Here is a 27,373-nt window from a genome sequence, read left to right as displayed (position 1 = left end):
AAATTGATCCATGAGGCAAATTTGTAAGTTAGATTAAATCAAAACAGTATGTAGGGATCATCATCATCAAGATAATTTTATATTATTAAAAAATGAGTTATGCCACATAAAAATCAACTCAACTTAAGTTTATTGATAAAGCAATGTAAAAATAACCACGACTCCATACAAATGTTGTACATAAAATAAAAATCATAAACGTAAAAATAACAAATTAAAATAAAATAGATTTTTTATTCAATAAAATATGTAATAACTGTTTTAAACTAATATTAAAATTAATTATTAATCACGATTAATTAATTCAGGCCAGATTAGTATGTTGCCTAAACAGGCTGGTGTAGAACTCAAGCTAGTAAGTAAACAGGAAGGGTGTAGACTTGACTACATACTTTTTTTTTTTTTTTTTTTTTTTTTTTTTAAATACAAATTTTACAAATTTGAAATAAGACAGATGAACAGTATTTCATTTACGGCTCTGTTTTTATCTGTGGTTAAAAATAAATCACATTCCACTTCATTCTTCAAAAAGCTGTAATATATAAATAAATAAATAAATATATATATATATATATATATATATATATATATATATATATATATATATATATATATATATATATATATATATATTTATTTATTTTTTTTACAAAAAAAAATTATAATGTAGCTATACACAGTATATTGTTAGTTTTATTTTTTTAGGGTATTATTAAAGGATGATGGTATCGGGTTTTGTTCAATTTTTTAATTCAGATTTGAATAATTTGTAGATATAATTTAACTTTGAAATGAAGATTTACAGTAATAGCAGATTGAAATATTGTATTTATTTACTATCATAAAAATGAAAATTTATTTGGTAACAACAATTCGGACTTAACTACAGGGATGCTGAGGTATCAAGGAAAGGATGTAAAATGGAGTCACTTAACTACTAAATTTAACGTGAAAATGAATACATAAATAAAGAGATGAAAGGATGGCATGGCTACCTCTATTGTGTACTGCTCAAAGACACGTAGCTGGAGAAAGATGTCGAGTTTGATCTTGCGCTCGTGGAACAGCTCCTCCATCTGGCCTTGGGCCTCATCCAACTGCTGCAGCACGCCCTGGATGTGAGCGATGGAACTGCAGTGTGGCGTCTTATTGGTAGACATGGCAGCATCTCTGCAGGAGCGCAGGACAGATGGAGACACCACACAAACAATATGGCATTCTGAAGGCTAATACAGATTACCCCACTATCTTGAAAATCATCCATTGCACAGCCGATATATAACAAATTTATACACAATTGTTTTTTTGTTTGTTTTAAAAAGTTTTACAGTACTGTATACAGGAAAATCAGAATTTGCAATGGCATGCCTTTTGTTGTCATACCACATTGTGCTGCGACATGCTTGTTAGCGCTGAAGTCTATTGGAAGATATGCAGCAAAGTAAACAGCAAGAAGTCAAGGCAGAAAATCTTCCGAATCCCAACTACTGTAAGCTTCAGTACTGGGCATTACCACAGAGCAGACAGAATATACTGTGTGCTTGTGAGTATTGTTGAATGCTTTATTTGTATGCAATGCTGCTCCATGTGTGTTAAAGTTGCATGTAGGTTTACAATAACAATAATATTAATGCTATGGTTTATGGGGTTCTCATTGTATGGTGACTTATTTCAGACAAAATTACATTGGTTTAACACTTTGGCATGCAAATAAAACACTTTTGTTTTATGTCAGTTTTAATAATAATATTAATTCCTCATTTATAAAGCACTTATTTGGGCACTAGGCTTAACACAGCAGAGAGTATAAATGACAACGACACAATAATAAAAGACAGCAAGATTAAGAAAAGGCCAGTTTGAACAGGTGGGTTTTGAGGAGGGTTTTGAAGTCTGTGTTCCTAATGGATTTACCATGAACTTCAACTTCAGAATATAGAACTTGAAGCAAGCATGCCTTTTATCTAGAAGCGGGAACTAGAAGCGAGAGCCTTTTTGATTGTTTCTACTCCAAGGAATACTTTAAAAGATTAAAGTGTTTAAAGCATGTGCTTTCTCCATATCGGACATTTTCACCTATCCCAGATGGGCCTGAAACGTATCCCCTGTGATAACCGGGGGTTCTCTATATGCGAATATAGATTATTGGTGGGGGGTTGGGTGCTGGGGGTCGGGGTGTGTTCGGGGGTTTGGGGGTCGGGGGTGGTGGGGCCTGGGTCGTGGTGGGTGGCGGGTTTGGGTGGGGTGCGGGGGGGTCGTGGGGGGATGGGGGCTGGGGACCGGTGGGGCGCTGCGGGGGCCCGCTGGGCCTCGTTCTGCGGCCTTGGGCTCGGGGGTGTGGGCCGGGGCTGGGGCGGGGGTGTTCCGGGTGTCTGGGTCGGCTCGCCGACCGGTGTCCGCTCGGGTGGCTTGGGGGTGGCCTTTGTGCTGCCGCGGCCTGGGGATTCCGGGGGGGGGGGGGGGGGGGGGTCGCTTTGCTGGACCGCGGTTGACGGCTTCTTTCTTTGGTGGTGGTCCTTATGCATGCCAGATCCGTCGCACCAGCATCTACTGAATCTCAACAGAAGTACCCTCTCCCTCCCACAGCCCCTTGAATCAGTTGGTGCTGGTGTCTGTGGTTCTCACTTTGCTTTATCTATCCTTCCCTCCTTCCTCTCTTTAGTTTTTCCTCTGGTCACTTGAGATCTTAATTTATTAGAAGTATGAGGTTTCTGGTGTTGGCATAAGACTCTGGTTTTGTAACCACGCAGGAGGGGTCTTGTTGGTGCTGGACTTCACTTTGATGGATTGGATGTACTGGCTTCTATTGATCTCACTCTGCCTTATCGATCCTTCCCTCCTTCCTCTCTTTAGTTTTTCCTCTGGGCTCTTGAGATCTCGCTAAATTTGCTGGAATTTAGAGGCTTCCGGGGTTGGCGTAAGACTTTGATTTTGTAATCATGGGGAAGGCAGGAAGTGTTTGGTCGGTGCTGGATGTCACTTTGATTTACCTTTCTTTTCTCTTTATTTCTTTTTTTTTCTGACCTTTTCTCTGGTCTCCTGACCATTTAAATCTCACGACTCTGGCAAGATTCTGAAGTACCTGGTTAAGGCGAAGGGTAATGGGATATTTATAAGGTTTTAGGTGAATGAATGAGTATAAATTTATACGTATTTGCACGCACGCACACGCACGCACGCAAACGCACGCAAACGCACACACGCAAACGCACGCACGCACGCAAACGCACGCAAACGCACGCACACATACACACACAAAAAAAAAAATAAAAAAATAAAAAATAAAAATAAAAAAAAAAGAGCAATGATGACAAGACGTTGAATCGGTAAGACTACCGAATGAACAATTCTGAGCTCTTTAGAAAAAAAAGAAAAAAAAAAAAAAAAAAAAGATTATTGATATTACCTGAGCTGCTGCATAAGCTCCTCCCCCTCCTTGATGACATTGAGCGTGGCTTCCAGAGTGGCTGTCTGCTGCTGCTGGAACTGCTGAATGAGTGATTGCACAGAATCTACAGAGTCGCAGCTCACGTCATCCAGCAGCTGCTTTTGGAGTTCCTCCATCCAAGACCACAGCTGGATCAGAATACGAGGCAGTGAGGAACACCAATGTTGCAAAAAAAGAACCATTCATGCTTTACACTGTAGCTAGCGCTATTGTTCCACAAAAGCACATGCGTCACAGGACACTTGGGACGGCTTCAAGAATGAAACAATGTTGCAACCGCAACCTGTTTGGCTCTTGTGATTGACCTTATTCAATTATTTTAAAGTGGGAAAGCAGGGATTATACCCACGTCCTCCAGTGAGATAGCACCCATCCTCCATTACAGCAGCATACAGTTCTGGGTCATTATCACAGCTCAGGACGTTATTTGAACGCTAAGAACCTGAGGTATGTAAAACTGACCTACTTATATAAGAAAAAATACTTTTAAAATATATAATAATAATAATACACACACACACACACACACATCCTTGTACATATATCTTTGTAATGACATCCATTGACATAATGCATTTCCTAGAGCCTTACCCTAACCGCAACCATCAAAAATGATTGCCTAAACCTAACCCTTACCCTAACCCCAACCATAACCCAATTCAAACCTAAACTCTAAAACCAAGTCTTGACCTTCAAAAAGACGTCTTGCAAAGTGAGGACCGGACCAAGATGTCCTCACTTCAAAAAAATGTCCTCATTCTGTTGGATAAAGACGTATTTTGGTCCTCACTATGTATTATGTACAAGAACCCCCCCACACACACACACACAAAAACCTGCCTTTAACTTTTCCCAACATCCCTTGTGATCAACTTGGGTGCAGTCCGCGGTCTATTAGTCACAGTAACACTAGGGATGTAACGATAAGGGCAATACCGTGGTACCTCTACTTACGAAATTAATTGGTTCTGGAAGAAAGTTCTTAAGTAGAAAATTTTGTAAGTAGAGACGCATTTTCCATGTAAATGCCCTAATCCGTTCCAAGCCTCCCAGAATTCAGACATGTTTTATAAAGCAGAAAAATTGCATCAAAACATGTAACAAATACATGTTACAATTAGATTATTGCACAATAAATGAGAGTTGTGCGTAATGTAAAAAACAAAGAATAGAGTAAAGAATAAAAATGATGCTCATTTACCTTTTTAAATGCTGTCTTCATCGTTTTTTGCCCTCTTTGGTTCATATTCTCCTCTCTCAGAAGTGTTGTTGTTTTTTTTTGCCTGGTGTTTTGTAAAGAACTGATCCATGGATGTTTGCTTTTTTTTTTTTTTTTTTTAAACAATCCTTTGGAAATGTCCAAGGCAAACATCATCTTATAGTGAGCAAACGCCCGACTGGCGAACACTTTTTCTGGGCAATTCTTTTAAACAAATTCCGAAACTTCATGGAAACTTCCGGTATGGCGAGGCATCTTTTTCAAAAAAAGGCCCGTCTCGTCGCAATTAAAAACTTACTGTGCCTTCATCAATCACCAATTGTTTGAATTTTTGCACAAATTCGTTGGCCGTTAGTTCATACATTTATGAAAAACGGAACACCTCATGGGCCGCGGGATGAATGATGAGGACGCTGTATAGACACCGATCTAGTATCTACGCTCATAGATACCTATGGTAGAGGTTCCTCTTAGACAATGGGATGCCAGAAACATGCACAAACACCGATCTAGTATACGCTCATATCTATGGTAGAAGGTTCCTCTTAGCCAATGGGATGCCAGAACGATGCACAAACACCGATCTAGTATTTACGCTCGTAGGTACCTATGGTAGGAAATAGCCATAGCCGAAAGTATGTTGCGTTCGGTAATGTATTTTTACCTTTCGTATCTAGAAATTTCTTTCGTAACAAGAGGCAATATTTTCCCGTTGAGGCGTTTCGTAACTCGAAAATTTCGTATGAAGAGACGTTCGTAAGTAGAGGTTCCACTGTATCGTGATATCGTGATATTAAAACTCGTCGTCGTCATGTTCACAATATTTAAAAGGAACACATCTGTTTAAAAAGTCAGGTTGATTTCCATTTGTGCTGTTCTAGCACCCTCTAGTGCCTAGTTTATTAATGCAATTTAATTTTCATTGGGGATGTTTTGGCCTTCTATATTTAAAATCTATGCTAATCGTCAGATGAAGGGGAACCTAATTTGATTGTGAAGCGATCAATGTGTGCTTGCATTAGCAAGTAAGTGCCTCAATATTGTTATTAGAGATTGTAGGTGGTTTATATGCATTGCTGTTATGTACAAAAGCACAATATTGTGCGTTTTTTTGGGGGTTTTTTTACACAATATTGTGATCTTATTTAAATATCGCTGCCGCCCCCATAATATCGTGATAATATCGGATTGTGATGTTTGGATATCGTTACATCCCCAAGTAACACGGTACACTCCACCTTTAATTTGCTGCACAATGAAAACCGGACATTTTCATAAATTTACAAAACCCGTCCAGACGCCATCCACAAATCACTAATCACGTGTATTTGGCAGAGAGACACTTGGAGGAACAGATGAGTGCGCTGAATGACATGAATCCATCACCTTTATTCACTCTCTAAGACTTTCAACAAGTTTTCAGTCCGCTCTATCAAAAGAGGAAGGAAAAATAGAATTATTCATATGAAGAGGCCCAAGGCGAGCCTTCATCCAGTCCTCGTCAAATTCGTTTATGTTCCACCGGTTTATATGTATATGAGCTGTTCATTGCCGGTGAATATACATTATTGCACACCATTCACTCCTCCTGTGATTACTGTAAATCTAAAGTTGTACAACTCCTACTAGCCACACATTTGGGGCCCTATTTTCGTAACCAGGCCCCTCATGCGCTTAGCGTAAAAACGGACACATCTTCATTTTCATGACGGGTCAAGTCTAGTTTAGCATGCTTGTGAATTTTATAGACAGTGCGATACCCCCATAAGCGTTCCAACGTATTCTCTGTCATGCACCCACACACTGGCAATTTGGTGATTAAAAAGTAGACTAGATTTTAGACTCGCTAAAACCAGGTCTAAGAGGTGATGCAGGTGGTGTAACGCGATTTTAGTGGATTTGATCAAGGCACAGGGAGACAGACTTTGAGGTCTACATCTCTCAGATGGTTCAATGCTTATCTCCATATATGAAGAAGAAATTAGAATCATATTTTTTTTTGTCAAATACACACAATGTAACCTCTGCACTTGACCCAAAATTGTCATGTCTGGGGTCCCGCCAGGGTTAAGTTCGAGTTCATGACCTGTTAAGTTGGGTTCAAGACAATGAGGTCAAGTGTCTGTTTTGTACTGATATAACAAGTGTGTTTTGAAGTGATGTAACCATCATATAACCATCTTCTAGTTCAACTAGTTTTAGGCTATGTGATGTCGACCTTTAATCCTTTAGGTAATGTCTGGACATATGTGATGTCGTTCTTTAGTCTTTTACTTGCTGCAACCAATCAGATCGATTCACTGTCTGTCGGTGCAGTCTGAGAATTGTGTGTGTTTTGCCGGATTATTACTTTCTGCCCTCTGTGCAACTCTGTTTCTCGTCTAGTCAAGTTTGTTCTACGCCCCTCGATGTGAATAAATAGTTAAAACCTTATTTGTGTCTGCACTTTGGGATCCAACCTTCAGCACATGATGAAAATAGTGCTCACACACAATGTTATTGAGTAGTGGTGTGCTTAAGCACCCATGGTATCTGTTTCCGGCACAGTGGCAAGGCTTCTTAACCAAAGAAGCCACACAGAAACACACTATTACGCGCTACCATCATTCACGTGTCATGCAATATGATTTAATAATCATACATTTGAAATCATTACCGGTTTTCATTACACTCCGTGCCTACACAGATACGTTTTTGATGCTGATGTGCAAGTGTATCACCTCTTTCGTGTGCGTGTGGAAGGACACAGACATGTCGAGCAGCAGCTTCCTGTGCTCAACACGGCGCACAAAATCTTGTATTCGAACTTCCAGGTGTCGCGCCGCCTTGTAGATTTCCTCCGGGTCGCATTCGCCCGTTTGAGCCAGCTGCTCAGCAGCCTCCAGTAGCTTGTCTGCATTAGTATATGTGTTCTGGAAGGGAAACACACAACCATTGCTTTGACTGATTTGGAAAATGCAATGATTCAGGAGCACACTTTTGGAGAGCTTAACAAAAAAAAAAAAAACAGCATGTGTACGAATGTCAACTTTAACAGGCAGTAGATCTGAGACTGGATTAAAACTTCATGGTTCATTTGACAGAATTTTTTTTATTTTTATTTTTTTATTTTTTTTTTATAAATAAATTTGGCAGAATTTTAATTCAACTCTATTGGCTTAATTTATTTGTGCATCATGGCATCCTAAAATGAATCCTCAATGAGCTTTACTGCTAAACACTGCTGACAGGGATGAAAAAAATACAAAATGAGATCATGTAAAACTAAGACAAATTTTATTGTTTAAAAAAAAAAAAAAAAAAAAAAAAAATGCCCAAAACGTTGCAAAGGCAAGGTCCATGAAATAAGAGCTAAAAACAAGTCATTTAAAAACAAATAAAAAAATAAATAAACCAAAGCCTTTCATCACCTTGGACATAGATTAATAAGATTTACTTTTAAACACTGCTGGAGACTAAACATTCTTCTACACACAGACTATGATAACAAATGTTAATTCCCATTTTCATCTCTAAACATTTCTCTATGTGCCTGTGAGAGATTAAACCTTCACTGAAGGTAAAATCTCTCATGATCCAAATGAATGATAGTGTGGTTCTGTTTTGCCAAGTATGAAACATCACAACTGCCATACTTCCACTTCTTCCTCTTAAAACACACTTCACGTCTCGGCATCTTCAGCTCGGATGAGACGTCTGGATATCCCCGCATGTAAAAGGGAGGATTAGTCAGAAGATAAAGATTATAATTTACAGGAGATTAATACTTTGTGCTGCATGACTGCTTTAGTTTGGGGGTATGAAGGATTATTGAAAATGGATAATCATCCATGTCGTGAATACAAACATCCCCCAAAAAGTGATGGCGAAAGATAGAAACCGTGATTTCTGTGTGTAGACAAAATGGCCGTCTCGACAACATATACGTATAAATCTTACACTAAAAGCAATAAAATTGTCATAGCCGTGACCCAAATTGAAAACATTCATGTGTTATCGTCATTTCTATTTCGCATCTTGCAAAATGGATGACTTTTATCAGCAGTATGTCACATCAGCGCTCATTAGACAACATCTTTGTTCCAATTAATGGCGATGCTCAGCATACGAAGTGGTTAACATTACTGTTCATTTTCCATGTACACATTGTGGGCTCTTGTTTTCATAGACGTGCTCCGTGGTACAGATGCCGACATGTCCCGATTTTTGCAAAGCTCGCTCTGCGTTTGTCAATTTGCCAGACCGGTCTCGGCCAAGCTGGCTATAATCATCACAATGAGGGTGCACCCATGAGAGGTCCCCAGCGCAGTGACAATTTAGTGGCAGAAAGTTAGTCTAAGCTTGTTTTTGCACGGCACTGTTTTTTTTTGCAGGTTCCAGATCTTGCCAAGGCACTCAATGAAATCTGTATGACTTTTGTTCCGAATGTTTAGTATGTAGTATACATATGATCATTTTTATGCTATTTTATGCTTTCATTGTTTCCAGTTTCCCACATGATCCTTTTAAGACCAGGATTTGCTTGTTTCCGCAGTAACCTGTGCCAATAAAGTTGGGACACAGTCTTTTCTTTCAAATTTCCCTGTGAATACATAAAAAAAATAAAATAAAATAAAAAAATACACACATTTACATGTACAGTTTAATAATTTCAAGATTAGAATGGCATTCAGTTTTTTTTTTCTGCTATCAAATATGAAAATGGGTCAAATTCGACCTGAACTGTATTTAAGTGTTGAGCCGCAGAAATAATGTAGATTGTAGATTACACCACTGCACATTCTTTATAGGATTAACACAAAATCTTCTCAGTAGACCAACTGGCCAGCCACTTCCCATCTGCCTTTCTAAAAATGTTTTATTACTGTGCTGAATGTTACTGAGAGCCATTCTATTGGTAATATTTTGATAACCTTCAAATGATCAGAGTAGTGAATTAGTAGAAACAGCTCTGTGTGATGTAGTGCCATGCTACACCAGCCACAAAAATTATTTTATTAAACCTGACATGGATGGTCATAAAAAAAAACCCAAAAAAACTAATATATCCTGCCGGGCATTCTAAAATGATCATTATATTACTATTCTGGTCGCGACAAATGCTTTTTCAGAGAACAATGTCCAACCTGAGCGACATCTTCAAAGTCGTCGTGTCGTTTCTGCAGGGCTCGAGCTCGATGAAGAGACTTTCCCACGCCGGTGTGCTTGCTGAGGAAAGCCTCACCATGGTTTTCGATCCAATCCATTACCTGATGGGAGAGAAAGAATTCGCAATTTAGAGCACATTTAGGCCAAGTAAGCGAGTCACGTCTGCCTAAGTAGCCACCACACAAAACCAAACACAGAGTTAAATAAATGTGTATCAAATATCTGTTGTTTTCCTTTTTGAATTTAGCTTAATTTTTGTGAACCCCGTTCATCGTAGGCATACATTCCTCACACACCTGCTTCCATCCATCCATCCATCATCCAACCATCCAACCATCCAACCATCCAACCATCCATCCATCCATCCATCCATCAATCCATTTTCTTGACCGCTTATTCCTCACAAGGGTCGCGGGGGGCGCTGGAGCCTATCCCACCTGACTCTGGGCAGTAGGCAGGGGACACCCTGGACCGGTTGCCAACCAATCGCAGCATGCTTACAATACATTTAAAATGATTAAAACTCACTTTAAAAAAAGGTTAAAAATGACTACAGTCTTCCCTCGCTATAACGCGGTTCACTTTTCGCGGTCTCGCTGTATCGCGGGATTTTTTTTTTAAGTGCAATTTTGCATATTTTTTTACAGTAATATACCCATTTTATAAAATTTATGAAGGTTTGAACATTGTCAATGTTTGAACAAGAGAGAAATGTGAGAACATGTAAATGCCTCAATGAGAAAAGTGTATAAATTGTGCGGTCAGGGATTTTAGAGCCTTAAAACATTTATAAGAGTTGTAAAACATAAAGCTAACTACTTCGCGGATTTCATTTATTGCGGGTATTTTTTGGAACCTAACCCCAGCGGAAAACGAGGGAACACTGTACCAAAAAAATACCTAATTTCAATCATAAAAGGAATAGAAACAGTATAACAAACTGCCCGTTTTTGTACAGTTTGTTGTGATGCTATATGAAGAACACTCACTTTCAAAATGTTGAGGGTGTAATATTTTTGGTGTGTTTTACGTATTGTTATTCTCTAGAGCAAATTAACAACTGGATGAACCAAAATTTCCTTCAGCTAAACGAAAACAAAACGGAGCTCATTGTTTTCGGCAATAAAGAAAAGAGGATTGCTGTTAAAAAAAACAAAAAAACAGCTTGAGTCACTGTCTTTAGAAACTAAAGACCAAGTTCGAAATCTTGGGGTACTAATAGACTCAGACCTGACCTTCAGCAATCATATTAAATTCATCACTAAAACAGCCTTTTACCAGCTGAAAAACATATCCAGACTGAAGTTCTGCATGCTTCAAGCAGACCAAGAGAAGCTTATAGAAGTGAAGTCAGCCCTGAGTGTACGGTAATTGCTTTTAAATCCAGGTTAAAAAGTTTGCTTTTTTCTCATACCTTTGATTAGGGACTTTTAAAAAGCTTTAATTAAGGTTTGTAAGTTTTTGTTTTGTTTTGTTTTTTTGTTTTTGTTTTATTATTATTTTTATTATTATTTTAAACTTTCTTATGCTAAATGTTTTAAAATTTGTTGAATAATGTTTTAATATTGTTATTGTATGTTCTTTTTAGTACATTTTGTAACCTATTTTTATTTATTCTTCTTTCTCTAAATGTTAACTACTGTTTGTTGATGCTTATGTGTTGCCTTTTCTTGTGTAAAGCACATTAAGTTGCCTTGTGTATAAAATGTACTATACAAATAAACTTGACTTGCCTTTTCTTTTCTTTATGGTTCTGATGTTATTTTTCCCGTTCTTTCTGGCTCGCCAAAGCCTTGTGCGGGGAGCCGTTTATGTCAGTTACCCAGTAAAAATGGTCATTGGGACTAATTAGCAACATTGTTTTTATTTTGTTCTAAATGGCCAATTAATTCTGCCTAGCAACAAGCAATCACCTTTGACAACCAACCAACTATAAGTGTATCTGTGTACCTGGTAATCAAAAAATTATAAGAAATCATCAACAATCCAATCATGAAGCCCATCTACATGCCACTGCTACAAGCTGGGTTTCACCCACCCAGTTTTATTCAAATTTTCAAGAATTGAGAAAATAAAGCTTAATGGAAATGCTAGAAATTCTAAAATGATAAAAATAAAATAAAATAAAATAAAATACAAATTTTTGAATTTACGAAACAGTTCTTATGCTTGGAGGGAGTGGTTGATTTTTTATTTTTATTTATTTATTTATTTATTTATTTATTTATTTTTTAGCGTATCGATAAAATGGAAATGTGAAATTTGAATTTAGATTTTTTTTTTTGGATGAAGAAATTGAAATATTTCTGTAATTAATAAATGAAGAAAAACATTAAAGCCATGCTTGATGGAAAACATCAATGAAGCTTTATCAATCACTTTCCCAGAAGCCTTTTCCGTGCCTGCGTTACCATAGAGACGGAGACCGATGACAATCTTCTTTGCCGTCTCTTTTTCATGACGGCTCGGTATGCAGTGAATGTTGGCACAATTGTGACGAGAGTTCTTCCACAAAATCTCTATCAGCAATCTGTCCATGATCACGCTTGTTAACAATCAGCCGAGTGTCTTGCGGCAGAGAGACACGCCCAAATAACATCAACTCAGGCTCAGTCTACTCTAATCTTTAATGCAAAATACTGTAATATCAAATGCAAATGGAATGGAATGTAGTAACAAATGGAAACGGGCACATGTGCATGTTGGTCTTGCACATTTTCACTAAATTTGCTTAAAACTTTTGAACCATTGGGATGGAAATCCTATTATTGCATTTCCTTAAAAATATATTTGCTCTTGTTTCTTCTCTACAGTTGTATACAAAAATAAATACATTTCAAATGAACTACAGAATCAGTTAAAGCTACTATATGGAGGATTTCCCAAAAAAATATCTTAACAATAGCTTTTTTATTTGACCATTTATGACTGAAACATATTCTAATTAGTAGATCAACATCTTCGCTGTTCACAATGGGTACTCCGACAAGCCTCTGGCCAATATTATTTAGGAAGCGTCCGGTCCGAATCCTTCGAATTTCCCGCCCTGTCTGCGGGATGTGACGTAATGCACGTCATCGTCAGTTGTTTCCTGTAGTCGCGAAGACGGAACTAGTACAGATTTTCGCTGCCCCAGACACCCGCTGTTACTCCGCGGAAGGCTGCTTAAAAAAAAAAAAAATGAAAACAATGTCAAGTGCCACGAAAAAAAAAAAATCAAAACTTGATAGTGACCGACGCCGGGCAAGAACGAGAGTGAACATTGGTTTGACATTTCAGCGGTGGAGAGAGTTGAGATCGGACTTGGATTAGAAAAGTGATTCACAGCTGGCTTTCTTTCTACTCCAAAAGGTAATAAGTGAGTATCTTGACATTTAGAAGAAAATGTGTTGTTTTCAAATAGCAGTAACCTCAAGATCGATCACTTCTCGGTCGTAACTATTGGGGTGAAAGTGAGGTGGACGGCAACATTTAGCGTGAAAGGGGCGGCAAAGTTGAATGTAATAGAACATAATGATTTTATGAAGAACAGACGTTCCATTCCGCGGCGTTTCAATCAGGCTAAATGTGGCCTTATTTTCCTCCGTGAAAACAGCCTATTGTAGCTACATTATGCTAACGGAATGTGAACGGTACTACTGAATGGCGATAACATTCACGGCCATATCACACTAAGTAGTGAATGGGTCTATATGTTTTTCACAATCGTCAATTTTCATAAATGACAGCCCACCTTTCGGCTCATGCACAATGACGCTAGCCTGGGGGCGACATACACTAATAATGACTAGAATCAGGTTGACGTCCGTCGAGCGGGGTGACTACAATATGTAACTGCATATTAACGTCGGAATGAGGTCCAATTAATTGCCGTAATTTGCACATCGTTTTGGAGTACAGCACAGGACTGGACTTCGACCGACTAAAGCAATATGATCTGCACGTCCCGTGGACATCAATTGTTTAGTGGGGATCGAGAGTCTCATTCCGTGAAGTGGCCAGCTTTGTATAACATTATAAAACTTCTTACCTCTGAAAACATAGTTTAATTGGATATGAAGAGCCCAGTCTTCAGTATTGAGGTCGTGCACGTACGAGTGCGCGCAGCGTGTACGAGCGTGCAGTTTGTTTTCGGCCACAGGTGGCAGTAGAGATTTGAAATTTTAAATCTTCCATATAGCTGCCTCATAGACTAGACTCATATAAAGTTGTTGCTATACTGTAATTATAGTGAGTATTAGTTAGTTTTATAAAGGTAAAATGAAGTTTCAGTCAATTTTTAGTTTAATTTTAATTTTAAGCTCTAATTTTTATTTTTATTTGATAGCGAAAATGTTGTTTTAGTTACTTTAGTTTTAGTTACCACCACATTTTATACCACTGAACTATAAAATATAAACAAAAGCATCTAAGCTTGTGAGTGATTCCATTTGTATTTGTGTGTTTGACTGATTGTCCCATTTTCACTTCAATCGATACTGGCAGCGTATGTCGAGCTTGCCCATAACTCAAATTTTGGCTCGCATCACAAAGCAACAAAATGTGACAGCTCGTAACAAAAAAAAAAAAAGAATTCCTAAAATGGGGAAAACTACGAGTGCAATTTTGAAAAGAAAGGTTAAAGTTCACCCGTGCGTCACACTTGGCAAGCAACCCAATCCATAACAAGCATTGGAAGATGAATACGAGCAATGAGTATTAAACGCACATGAATGTGTCATCAGCTCTTTTTAAAATGATTTGTTTGGTGGAGCACAAGGTCGGTTGAAGGTCGTACGTGCCAAATCAAACTGCACACCTCATAAGCTGCAGCTCCACCTGAACTTGTGCGTCTTCTCTCAGGGGGAAACATCATCTGCTGCTTGGCCGTGATTTATTTGCCGTTGGAAGCGAGCTGCACTTTCCACGTGCGCACCTCTGCGCCAGGCACCGCGGGTGTCTCAGGGGCCTCGTGGCCGCCGATACGTGACGGCTGTTTTTGGCCAAACTGAGTTCTACCGCTGAATTTACGGCCTCCGCCGATGGGATCTCTTCTTGTACGGTGTTTCGCTCGTGTCCTCCACTCCGGGACTCCATAAGCAGCTTTTATACCATTTGCACATAGGAATTCTCACCTTCTTCTTTCACACGTGATGTTTGATTTTGTTTTAGAATTTAAGCATTGTGTATGATAGGATAATTGTTGAATAAAGAAGAATTAACTAACGTGTGGTTTGTAGAACTTGAAAGGTTGATTTAATTAACATTGTTTTATCATACATTTGCTAAGTTTTCATAATCATAGCTATCAAGATCATATTTGCTGTGTTGCCATAAAAAGATCATTTTGCATATCAACTGTTTGCTGTGAAAAGGGGAAGTGTTTGCAGCTGGGGGAAAGGGTTTTGCCAGGCTGGCAGAACGGCTCTCGAAGACCTTTCGCCTGGGAGACCGAAATAACATACCGCCCGGAATCGAGAGTGGCCTTGCATGAAACGTGATGTTTATTGAGTTTCTGCAAAGTCATGATCGAACGTCAAAGAAGAACCTGGATGGAGAAGATAATCAGTATCTCTTTCGCTTCCCCTCCCTATTTTCATTTTGTGTGCCAGGCAATCCAAATAAAAAGAGAGGGGGCAGAGGGACTGTTTTAGAAGCATAGGTTTGAATTGTGTGTCACAGTTCTCCTCTGCTCTCCTCGCTAGCGTGTTAAAAGGTATTATGGTGTCTTGCTCTCCTTTTTGTGTCTGTGTAAACTTATTATACAAATGTCAGTATTGATGAACCTGACAGTGTACTAAAAGAAGTTAAAGCATTTTGAAAACTTTGTTTACATGTATTATTCCGGCCAAGGTTTGTGCATCCTCAAGTAGCTTTTTTGACAGAAATGTCAACAAAGAGCTATGAAAGAATGCCAATACATGAAAAGGAAAAACATTTCTGGTTTCCTATCAAGTTCCATAAAAGTACTAAGAACTTTTTCTTGGGGGACTCCACTCAAAATTGTGCCAAATTGTTACTTTGGATGGATGTAGGAATGTCGCCGAAAAATGGAGATGATACACAAATTCCACCGACAATAAAGTGTCAAGTAAAGAAAATATGGAGTTGTTTGCAGTTGTAGTATCTTAGTCTTTCCACAACATTTTAGACTGTCTGTGGAATCTTTTTCCTATTTTGACTTGATGTCGTTGCAACAACGACGAGGAGACTTTGAATGTTGAATGTCAAATGGACCGCAAACATTTCTCTGAAGAACTCTACTCGAAACTAACTCATTTTTAGTTCAGTTGGATTGGCTTTGCTCAAACTGTTCCCACAAAGTTGGAACCAGATCATTGTTCACAATGTCTTGCTAAAATGCATATTATTTTGAAAACAAACTATATTTCTAATTTTCTATGTTTTATTTATCTAAAAATGATTTAATGGATCAATGAAAACTGATTTGTATTCATCCCCTGGTAAGAAACCCCTGTTTTTGTTGTATGATTATGTTATAATGTTTTTGTTTTTTTTTGGGTTTTTTTTTGTTTGTTTTTTTGTTTTTTATTAAGGAATGATGTTTTTTACTATTAGGGATGTAACAATATCCAATCATCACAATATGAACCTCACGATACGATAATTTTTATGATATTTTGGAGGGGTTGGTACGGAGCCCCTAAAGTAACATGGGAGAAAAAAAAATTAAATATGTTTCTCGTCCGGACGAGAAACTTCCTCTTTCTTGAAAGAAAGTATCTCATCCAGACGAGAAACTTTCTCGTCCGGGCAAGAAAAGTTTCTTGTCCGGACAAGACCGGACGAGAAACTTCCTCTTTCTCGTCTGGACATGAAACTCTTGTCCGGACAAGAAACTTTCTCGTCCGGACAAGAAACATATTTAATTTTTTTTTTTATTCCCCCATCTCAATATAGGGGCTCCGTACTAAAACATATTAAATATTTTTTTCTCCCATGTCACTTTAGGGGCTCCATAGGTTGGAGATATACATTTAAAAAAAAAAAAAAAAAAAAAAGCTCATGATAGTGTATTGTTGAAAAAAAAAGAACAAAACTGTGTTTTTGTGCATAATAATAGTGATTGGGTGATGGAGAAATAGGCTTGGCCATGTCATTGTCATACGCGCCTGCGTAGTTCACAATGCAATGCTCGGCTCAAAGTTCGGCTGAATTGACGGAGACGTTGAAATATTTGCTGGTATGACTGCAATATAAGAGTGCTAACCGACACAGTGGCCAAAACATTCCTAATTAAAATTTAACTTCACAAGTCAACTAACCACCAGAGATGGATTATAACCTCTTCTTTTTAACAGATGTGTTGTTTTTATTATCACGAAATGACGATATTGTGGTAATTTTTATTGTGATACTGTATCACGATATTGCTGTTATCGTTACATCCCTGTTCACTATGCTATTTTATTATTGTTATGGATTTTTTGTTTTTAATTGTGTGGTCAGTTTTCAAGTCTTTTCCTCGATTCAGCATTGTTTGTGATATTGCCTTATCCAGAAATGGATTCAAGTTTCTGGTTGGTTATAGATTTGTAGTTGTTGTATACAACAAAGCTATAGCTTTTGCTATATCACCACCTGTTGCTTTGGCATTCACGTCACAGCCTGTTAGCAGATTTCTCCGTCTCAAACGTTTGGATCTTGCCGAGGGAGGAAAAAATTGTGTTCATGGGGTAAGTGAATGGAAACCTGTGATTGATTAATCCAATTTGTTAAAGAATTTGTCTCTGTGCTTTAGTCCATATATTTGGGCATCCTTTGATAGTGGCTTTTTTTATGGTGGTTTTAAAATATCATCTCCTGATTTTCAGACATGTTTCCATGCTTCATTTGTCTGCCGAAGCGTCAGCGGCGGTGCCAGCGGAGCAAAGATCCACTCGGATTGGAGAAGTTTTCCGGGATTTGGGAAACTGACGGATGAAGAGAACTGATGGGAAACACATGTCGCCACAGGATGACACGCTCCACTGCGGCTTCAAGAAATATTCTCCCCTCTTTGTTTTGTATTGTTTGCACTTACTAAGTGCGGAAGTATGTGTGTGTGTGTGTGTTGCCTGCCGTGTACCTGTTGGACGTCCTGCTGAAACACACACAGCTGCAGTCTCTGATGCAGTCGGACCTTCCGATGCTGCCAAATGTTCTCCAGACGGCGCTGATGGTGGAGCACTTCATGGACTACATCCAGTATACAATGAACCTGCACAAAAAAATATAGCACTCATTCCTTTCTGCAAATAAATACATATATCAAGAAAATGTAATTAGGGCATTTGGCTAATATTTATTTTTCATAAATTAGAAGCACTTCGGATAAGGGATGGATTGGAATAGATTTTCTTTTTTTAAGGTTTCTTCTGCAGATGTTGTTTTTTACATTTCTCAATGAATCATGCATTTATCAAAATTCATGCTAATGTACAGGAATAACGAATACAACAGAAATGTGCATGTCTGCCTATGACAATATATTTGGTAAGTTTATACTGTATATGATATATATGAATGACTGTATACAAGAGCCAAAAATGTCCAATTATTTGTTATTTTCACTCACGCCAAATATGAAAGTTTTCAAAAATACTGAGAAATATGAGAAAACTTCCAAAGATAAATGTTAAATTTCCTGAAATTTTGTTTTGAAAAGTTACCAACCGCTTTGGAGTAATTGGCAGTGGCCGTCAGAGACTCTGAGTTGCCGGGACTGAGAGGTCTTTGCAGGACGTCCAGGAGAGCTTTTCCATCCTGACTCACCTGGACACAAGTAAGAATGAATGAAAAGTGAGGATGCGGTGAGAGACGAACCGACAGAAGTTGTTCTAAGCCAGCATTGCCCAACCTTTAATACACAAAGGCAAACAAATTACAATAGAAATATCTCATGGAACACAACTAAACAAAAATGTCACAAAAAGCATTAATATTTATATAATGATGATTTTGTCTCAATCTATTCCCAAATGTATGTATTCAGCATGAAATCTAGGCTTGTTTAGTTGAACACAAAGCTATTATAGTGTTGTATGAATCGCAAGACGTGAATTGGACCTACTACCATCTAGTGAAAGAACATTTCAGTGTTCTGACAAATAAGCCAGACGCACACCAAGCGACAAAGTCGAGCTCCACACAGAGTCCAGTGATAAATGATAGAAATATGGCTGTATCTTTTTGTCATTGATACAGCAATTTCATAATAATTCATAACACTGAGTTAAAATTAAGAAGATGTACTGTATTGTCAAAAAACGTGTGATATAGATTTGATAACATAGCATAATTGCATTTGTAAAATGGTGACAGCTCAGTGCAATTTTCATTTCATATTAAAAGCTAATCTTTAATGTGAAGAAACTTGTGAAATTCTGCATTTTTTTTATTATTTTAAAACATAACTTTGACCCCAGTCTCCACAAAAATATGCATTTTTATTAATTTAATGTATTGCTGCTAAATTTTTACGTGTGTTGCGACTGGAATTCCCCCAAACAGGCTTTCCAAGTAAGGGGCGTTCATTAATCTAAAAAAATATTAGTGGCGTTAAAGGTACTTTAAATTAACTCAAAATTAACGCACTAATTTTGACCCCCACCCAAAAAAAAAAAAGAAAAGAAAAGAAAAACACTACTTAGTTTGAAGGATATCTGACAAAATTTGTTGAAGAATTACAGCTTTCTTTACAGCTCTCTTTTGGTCAGAACATTTTCACGGCATCATGATAAGGAAATAAAGTTGTGACAGGAAGGTAAATGAGGTTAAATCAGGAGATGATGCTTTTACAAGTTAAAAATATTAAGTTCTCATTTTGTAAGGATTGTTGTTCTTTGGTGGAGCAATAGCCCGATTGACTTAAATTGAATTCAGATGGCTATAAACTAAAATGTGTTTCTTAAAATCTGAAAGGACATTTAAATGCTTTAGCGCACCACAGAAATTGTTGCTGCGGTCATGGGCTTTTCTGGTTGTCGTTTTCTTGAGGTTCTGGTGCTTTTTTACCTCAGTGTAGGCCTGTGTGACCTGCTCGTAGAGGCTCTGGTGGCGGTGGACGGCCAGCTCCAGCTCTTGCATCTCAGTTGGGAGTCCCCCCTCACTGCAAACCTTGCACCACGCCTCCACCTCCGACAAGAACTAAACAGACAAAGAAATTGTATCAAACGTGGTATTAGGTAACTCCTTATTAGATCTATTTTATTTTGATCGTTCTCACCTGCTAATGGCATTTCATTCTCGTCAAAATTTCTATTGAACAAAGTCTAGGACTTTTTCTTCCGCTCACCTGTTCCGCTTTTTGGTGGAAAACAGAGGACATGGCAAGGATGGTCGAGCGTTCATCAAGAGCAGCAGCAAAGCTTTTCCAGTCCAGGTCCAGCTGACTTGATATCTGTTTAATCTGCGTGGAGGCGTAGTGTCCTGCCTCCGCTAGACGACTCGCTACCGACATGATCCTGTTGATATTGACGTAAGCATTCTAGAAGGGAGAAAAAGGCAACAATATGGCATCTATTGTATACTATACAGAATCATTGTGTGAGTTGAAGGAGTGTGTCTGTATGTTGTTTACCATGGAGTTCATGGCAAAGTGGTTGTGTTGCGTCTGCAGCTCGGCGGCATGTTGGTACGCTCGCCCGATCTCGGTATGACTCTGAAGGAACAACTCCTTGTTGTGGCTGATCCAGTCAAACATCTGCAAACAGAAGGATTGATTATCGCTAACAGCTAGTTCATCATCATCTCACTTCTCCATGAGGGCAGAACGGTTTCACACATTTGGCAAATCACGCATAACATTAACTCTTTGTCTGCCAGGTTCGGGAATTCCCGAACCGTACAACCCGACCTTATAGCGCCACCGACGGGAATTGCCAAAAACTACGCTTTTAATGGGAATTTACAGAGTAAAGTCTTGGCCAGCTGTGGTCTCAGTTTTAAACTGATCCTGTACTGTAATGACTAACTATGGCCATTAGATGGCAGTGACGACTTGCTTTTGCGTTATCCCAACCCACCCCCAATGGGAAGAGCGGTCATCCAGTAAATATTTACAAAGTTAGCTGTGTGATGTTAGCTGGTTGGCTGATGTCTTCGGCTTCCTCGAACGTCAGTTTTGAATGTTGTGTTTATAAACAGCGATGGAAAAACGTCGGACACCTCCTTTAACCCATTAAGACCGGGAGCACGCGAATACGCTTCTCTCTTCAAAGACTTTGGAGCAGATATGTCATTTTGTTGTGTCATGACCAATTCTTGGTCTCTTAGCCAATGAAATGCATCAGAATATACACGAGAGGGTGACGTGGACCTCGTAGCATGTCCTGGAATTTTATTCAAGCTTTATAGCTTGCGCAGATTCGCGGGAGTTAATTACGATTAACGACAGCACGGGAGGACTTCGAATCAGTGTAATCAGTCGACAGTGACATATTATGAATAAATATGCGTTGTAGACAATGAGGACATTGAAAATTTCAACGGCTTTGTAACAGAATGGACAACGAATAATTACCACTCGATTCCCCGAGGTTATTACAACTGTGCGCTCCAGTGTTGAAAGTAAATATACCCGCAGATGCGACATTTGTTCGTTGATTTTTATTTTCTTTTTTTACATTGAAGGTTTATAATAATAAACTTATGTTTGTGTGAACGCCACAAGTGTAAAGCTCTGAAATGTTTTTGTAATTATGTTTCTATCTGCTTCAGGAGCTGAGATGTCAATTATATTTAAAATTGTTGAATTTCCAGGTAAACTTCAGGTTTTCGGGGGTGACCATAGGTTTTAGAGGCATGTGTTGCCAGGTGCTTTAGGCCTTATTGGGTTAAAGTACTCTCAAAATAAAGTTGAGTTGAAGTGAGTGTAATAGTTAAGAACACTAAAATATTTAAAACATCCTGTGTTGTTCATGAATTTCATGTCTATTTGAATTACTGTGGTCGACGACAGACAAAAAGGAAGTTGTACTGCGCTCCAAAAGTTGTCATACACACTTCAATAAACTTTAGGGTTTTTTTTGTTTTGTTTTGTTTTTGTTTTTGTTTTGGGTTTTTTGTGCAACATAAAAGATACATTGTAATGAATCGGTAAATGCAACACAGATGTGTTGCTATCGTGGTAATAACACAACCTTCAAGATATGTCCTCCCAAAAAATGTGCATCATTGTGAGGCCAAGGTCCTCACGCACCCTCACACTGATGTGCACCAAAGTGCTGCATTTCTTCTGAAAGCTTTGTAAATATTTACTGGAGGACCGCTCCCCTGTCGCCGCACTCCTGTCTGTCGGTTTTGTGCGTGTGCAAGTGAACACGAGACATCAACACTTCGAGTTCTCCCAAACAAATGTGAAGGAGAGGCAAGAAAATGACCATCTTTAGTCAACTACAACTATAAATCTTTTATAATGTGTTGCATTGATGTTTAACATGTACACATAATCTTGAATCTAGAGTCACAACTGCAAAATTACTCTCCGTAAGTGTTCAGAAAGTGTATCCGTCTTTACCTTCTCTGCGTCCTGCTCAAAGAGCCGTAACTGGAAACACTGGTCCAGCTTCAGTTTCCGGACATGCCACATCTGATGGAGATGTTGCCTGGTGGAGTGGAGTTTGTCCAGCAGACTTGCCACCTGACATAAGCACAAACACGTACACAAACAAAACATACAATGTTTCTTATACCATACTATAGCAAAAGAACGACAACTTTAGGGTTTTTGGTCATCGTTTCAAATCAGTTCAACAGCAGTCACTCGCACTAAGTCACTTTGAAGTATCCTGGCTTGTGTTGTTCAGAAATATTCTGAATTGGTCATTAAAAGGCACAGGTAAATCTTCTGTTACAGTTCTGATGTGCCAATTTCGCAGTCCCCATGTCGCTGCCCTGTATGTAATTTCCCTTATGGGATGAATAAAATACAGTATTTCTCCATCTAGCTATCAAGCTATCGAAAACTACCAAATGGGAGTGATGGAACATGTTACCTTGGGAACGAGGCTCTGGAAGTCAGCAGAGCCGGAGATGCAGCTCCTCCCCGAGTAACCGTCACTACATCGAATACACTGTAGCAAGCGTTGGCCTTCCCGGTCCAAATCTTCCACAGGAGCCTTCAGCACCTTCAGCAGAGTTGGTGGAAAAGATGATGAGCACGTCAAAAATGATGGTGATATTGATAGATGGGCCAGGAAAAAACAAGGTGAAGTATGATGAGGAATGTTTTAGTTCAGCTAGATTAACACCTTTTGAATAATTTTCTTCACAAGGCAAGTCAGTAGCATGTTGTTAGTGCTCACCTTCTTCTTCAGCTGTGTGTGCTCTTCTATTAGTCGACGAGATCCTTCAACATCAGAAGGAAATTCTTTCTTGGACAATACCTCCTTGGACATGAGGCAAATTATTTAGTACATTTCAGTCTTCCTTATATCACATCATCCTTCCATGAAGTCACACGGTCATGAATCAAACTATTGGCATCTATTAAGCAATGTATCTATCTGATGAATGGTCATCCAGCCATGGAACAATCAAAGCACCTTGACTTTCAATGACATTCAACCATCCAACCATCCAACCAACCAACCAACCAACCAACCAACCAACCAATCAACCAACCATCATTTCATCTATGCATCAAGGCATTCACAGAAATGCATTCAAGCCAATCCATCGGTTCATCATTTCAGTATCAATCCATCATCCCACCTGTAAGTCTTCCAATCGGGACAAGAGATGAACCGCATTGGACATGAACTCCTCCAGGGAGACTCTCAGGTCCATCCACTCCTCGTGGTTGTAATCCAGGGAGCCTTCAAAATCATCCGTCAGTTGCGAGGGATCCACCAACTTGGCCAGACCTTCCACTGACACCATACTGGTCTGGTGGAAAGCAATTTAGAGAGCCCTCAGAAGCAGATTCTCTTGAGCCAAGTGTCGCGTTTCAGGTTTAAAGAGATTACTCACTTCAAAGGAGAACTTTGCACTGCCGAAGTTGGTCTTCTGCTTCTGCCAAAAGTTGTCCGGTTTGATGATGAGCGCCACGCAGATCTCGACCGGGAAAAACTCCTGCAGCGTCTTCAACAGAGGCTTGATTAGCTCCCACTTGGAGCCCCGCATGTCGATGATGACAGTGAAGCCTCTCTTGCACACATCCTCACTACAGTCAAGACAAGACAAGAGTATGTTTGTTAGCGCATCAGGTGTTACCAAAGAAGGCTTTTCTCATTTGTCTGAAACATGGGCAGGCGTATAAACTAACATATGAAAGGACACCACTTTGTCATGTTTTCCATCCCAAATCATTTTGCACTTCAGTTCCACATATTACCAACTGGAGTCACCTGCAGTCACCCTCACCCCGCTCACTCTTCATGTAAATTCATGTAGTCTGCCTCAAGGAAACTCAAGGTTCCCCAAGTCACCATGGAAACTGCAGCTGGATTAGCACAGCGTGGTTGCTCCAAAAGAATAACACCAATTACAGGCCACTTTAGTCCTGCTCTTCTGTGTTCTACTCGCCAGGTACATTTGTTGAGAAGATGTTTTTCATTTTGACATGAACATAATTAACTGTGTGTATGTCTGTTATGAATTCAATTCAGGTGGACTACACAACACAGAAGTTTGATTAATGTTTGCCAATGTTCCCTCCAAGCAGTCTTGCCTAGTTCAGTACAAAACAGCATAGTTTGACCTGCACTGTAAATAAAATAAAAAAAAGTAAAATAACAATTTTACTTTTATTTTGCAGTTTTTTTTTCGTTATTTAAAAAAAATGTTTAATTTATAAAAATAAACTGATTTTACATGTCAAGTATAAAATATAAAATCCCTGTAACTGTAAAAACACACAATGGGCTCTTTGCACAGCTTGACTACTTCCTGTCTTTCATGAGTGATTAATCCAGGTGTGTCTGACCAATGTCGTTGTAGTTACTGAGATCAGGCACACCTGGATTAATCATCTTGTCCACTCATGAAAGACAGGAAATGAAGGAGTGGTGTTGAGTTCAGGAAGTAGTGGATTTGTGCAAAGAGCCCATTCTGTTCTTTTACAAACAAAAAAAAACCTCAATTAGAAATACAAATACTGATTGTTAAATACGTTCACAAATACATAGGAATTTCACAAATATTTGTCTATTATTTAATGGAATAAAATTCAACTTTACAGTAAAACCCTAAAAAAATGAAATAAATATATTAAATATATATATTTACTGAAAAATTAACAGCAAAAATGTGTAATGTTACCATAATTTCTTTGTGAATTGCCTTCTTTTTAAGTGAAAATAACTACAATTTTTATAATGTCCTAGATAGTAACATTCATCCATCCATCCATTTTTCTTGACCGCTTATTCCTCACAGGGGTCGTGGGGGGTGCTGGAGCCTATCTCAGCTGGCTATGGACAGTAGGCGGGGTACACCCTGAACTGGTTGCCCGCCAATTGCAGGGCACACAGAGACGAACAATCATCCACACACACAAACACACCTAGGGACAATTTCGAGCGCCCGATTAACCTGCCGTTCATGTCTTTGGAATGTGGGAGAAGACCGGAGTACACAGAGAAGACCCACGCAGGCACGGGGAGAACATGCAAACGCCGCCCAGAAAGCCCGGAGCCTGGACTCGAACCCGAGTCCTCAGTACTGGGAGGCGGATGTGCTAACCAGTTATCCACCGTGCCGCCCGGTAACATTCATTGATATTGTATTAACATTTATTTTGAATGTGAAAATATTTTAAATGTATAAATAAATAAATAAATAAATAAATAAATAAATAATGAGATATAGGGAAAGCGGAAGCTTGAGAGGGTGAATATATGCAAAGCAAAGAATTAGACTTATGGATGCTGCTTTAAGGCATCAGGACTACCAAGTACACATAGCATGTGATTTAAAGTCATAAACAACAGTGGTGGCGTGGGTCAGTGGTACAGTATTTGTCTAGTATCCCTGAGGTTGTGGGTTCAAATCCCTTTGTGAACATGTCGAAGTATACTTAAGTATACAAAATACTGAACTTGTAATGCTGTCATCAGAAGGTGAATGACTACCGGTAGTCAAAATGCAAAGTGGTTTAAGAGCCTTGTAAGGTGGAAACATTCTATACACATGAATTACCCGAACACTAAACTGTTGCAACTTAAAACCCAATATCTAGTTTTTCAACAGTTATTGGCCATGTTTTGAAAGAATAATCACATTATTTTTTTGTCACGTGCTGTTATTACATCAAACACAAATTATTAAACATTTTTACATTAAATAATGTCAGTAAAACAACTAATAACATCCCATTTCTGTAAATTTTTATAATACAATTACTTAGCATATTTCTAATTAATTTAATCGTTTTAAAATGTGAAAACTAAACATTTTTAAAAAACTGAAAATAAGGCAAAATCTTGTTAAAAAAATGTTCCAATAAAGTAATTTTCTCTTATTTCACAGTATTTTTCTGGCGCCCCAGCAACCAGAAAATTACCGTTTTGTTTTGTTTTTGTTGTTGTTGTTTTTAACTATGTTTTATACAGTGTGATCTAGTTTAAGTTTTTACTTCCAGGAGTGTGCAGGTAGAATGTGAAGTCCGTGTCAGCAGAGGCATCTGATGTATGACAGAATACATCATCACTGACGTATAAACACACATACTGTACGCCTAACCAACAAACCATGGTAAATCAGAAATATAGTGAAATGTTAGTGGAAGACATACCATTAAATATGATACATGTGGTACAATACAGGTGAGTAGCTTATTAAACATGATGTATATACGGGACATTACCAGTAGGTAGACCATGAAATATCGTTAAGGTACACATATAACATGAAAAATGACTGAATAAACTGGAGCTACATGCCAAGGACCTGATGACAACATACAATTTTGGGGGGTTGTTTTTCAGTAGCTGTCTTCAGTCTGTCTTGTAATATTGTTGGACTGTTCAGACTAGCTAGCCAAGGCACTAAATAGGCTTGAAGTGACACAGTGTGTGTACAAGAGTCTGCTGCTAACACTGGAGCGCTTTCATGCTGATGCAAATCAAACGCAGGACTCCATCTGCTGCTTTGATTCCACCATCAAGCGCTCCAATGGCCACTTCATCCTCCTTCCATTTGGCATAATTCTTTCCATCAATGCATTCACTGATGTGTGTGTGTCTGTGTGTCTACCTGGGAACAGTAGACAGGTATGTGACCAGCCTTCTCAGGTCCTCCTGTTTTATTCGGTCGTGGTTACTTCGTGCAGGGAACGTCAAGATGGGTCCTCCTCGTTTGTCCCGCCCACCTGCGTGTATACACATATATTTATCCTCAGGATTCACACAAACATTCATCGTGTCAATTATAGGTATATTTGCACAAACCAATTACACCCAATAAGCCCAAACCCGTGCTTGACATGCCTACCAAATTTTATGGTGCGATGTTAAAATGGCATTCGGGGCTGACAGTTCAAGAGGATGCTACCAACTACTGAGACAATTTTTCAATGTAAAGTTTCACCTGGATGAACATGACTGCTAAATTTGGTGTTCTTTTGAGTGTGGGAA

At 38.7% G+C, this 27,373-nt stretch overlaps 1 protein-coding gene across 3 annotated transcripts in view; it reads right to left on the bottom strand.

Moving 5' to 3' along the window:
• Positions 1-27,373, bottom strand: part of kalrna (kalirin RhoGEF kinase a) — a 167,302-nt gene that overhangs the window by 92,439 nt on the left and 47,490 nt on the right. For all 3 annotated transcript variants that reach the window (XM_077537456.1, XM_077537457.1, XM_077537458.1), the window contains exons 3-17: positions 26,994-27,108; positions 23,769-23,961; positions 23,511-23,684; positions 23,102-23,185; positions 22,793-22,924; positions 22,315-22,437; positions 20,377-20,499; positions 20,092-20,283; positions 19,812-19,943; positions 18,471-18,569; positions 17,884-18,015; positions 9,794-9,916; positions 7,388-7,579; positions 3,407-3,576; positions 996-1,170 (exon numbers count right to left, since the gene is read on the bottom strand). In XM_077537456.1, the coding sequence (XP_077393582.1) occupies positions 996-1,170; positions 3,407-3,576; positions 7,388-7,579; positions 9,794-9,916; positions 17,884-18,015; positions 18,471-18,569; positions 19,812-19,943; positions 20,092-20,283; positions 20,377-20,499; positions 22,315-22,437; positions 22,793-22,924; positions 23,102-23,185; positions 23,511-23,684; positions 23,769-23,961; positions 26,994-27,108 (2,159 nt within the window). The remainder of the gene's footprint in view (positions 1-995; positions 1,171-3,406; positions 3,577-7,387; positions 7,580-9,793; positions 9,917-17,883; positions 18,016-18,470; positions 18,570-19,811; positions 19,944-20,091; positions 20,284-20,376; positions 20,500-22,314; positions 22,438-22,792; positions 22,925-23,101; positions 23,186-23,510; positions 23,685-23,768; positions 23,962-26,993; positions 27,109-27,373) is intronic.

Source organism: Festucalex cinctus, chromosome 11 (genome assembly GCF_051991245.1).
Source record: "Festucalex cinctus isolate MCC-2025b chromosome 11, RoL_Fcin_1.0, whole genome shotgun sequence".
Classification (NCBI taxonomy): Eukaryota; Metazoa; Chordata; class Actinopteri; order Syngnathiformes; family Syngnathidae; genus Festucalex; species Festucalex cinctus.
Note: the sequence above shows the minus strand (reverse complement) of the source record. Positions and strands in the feature narration are given on the sequence as shown.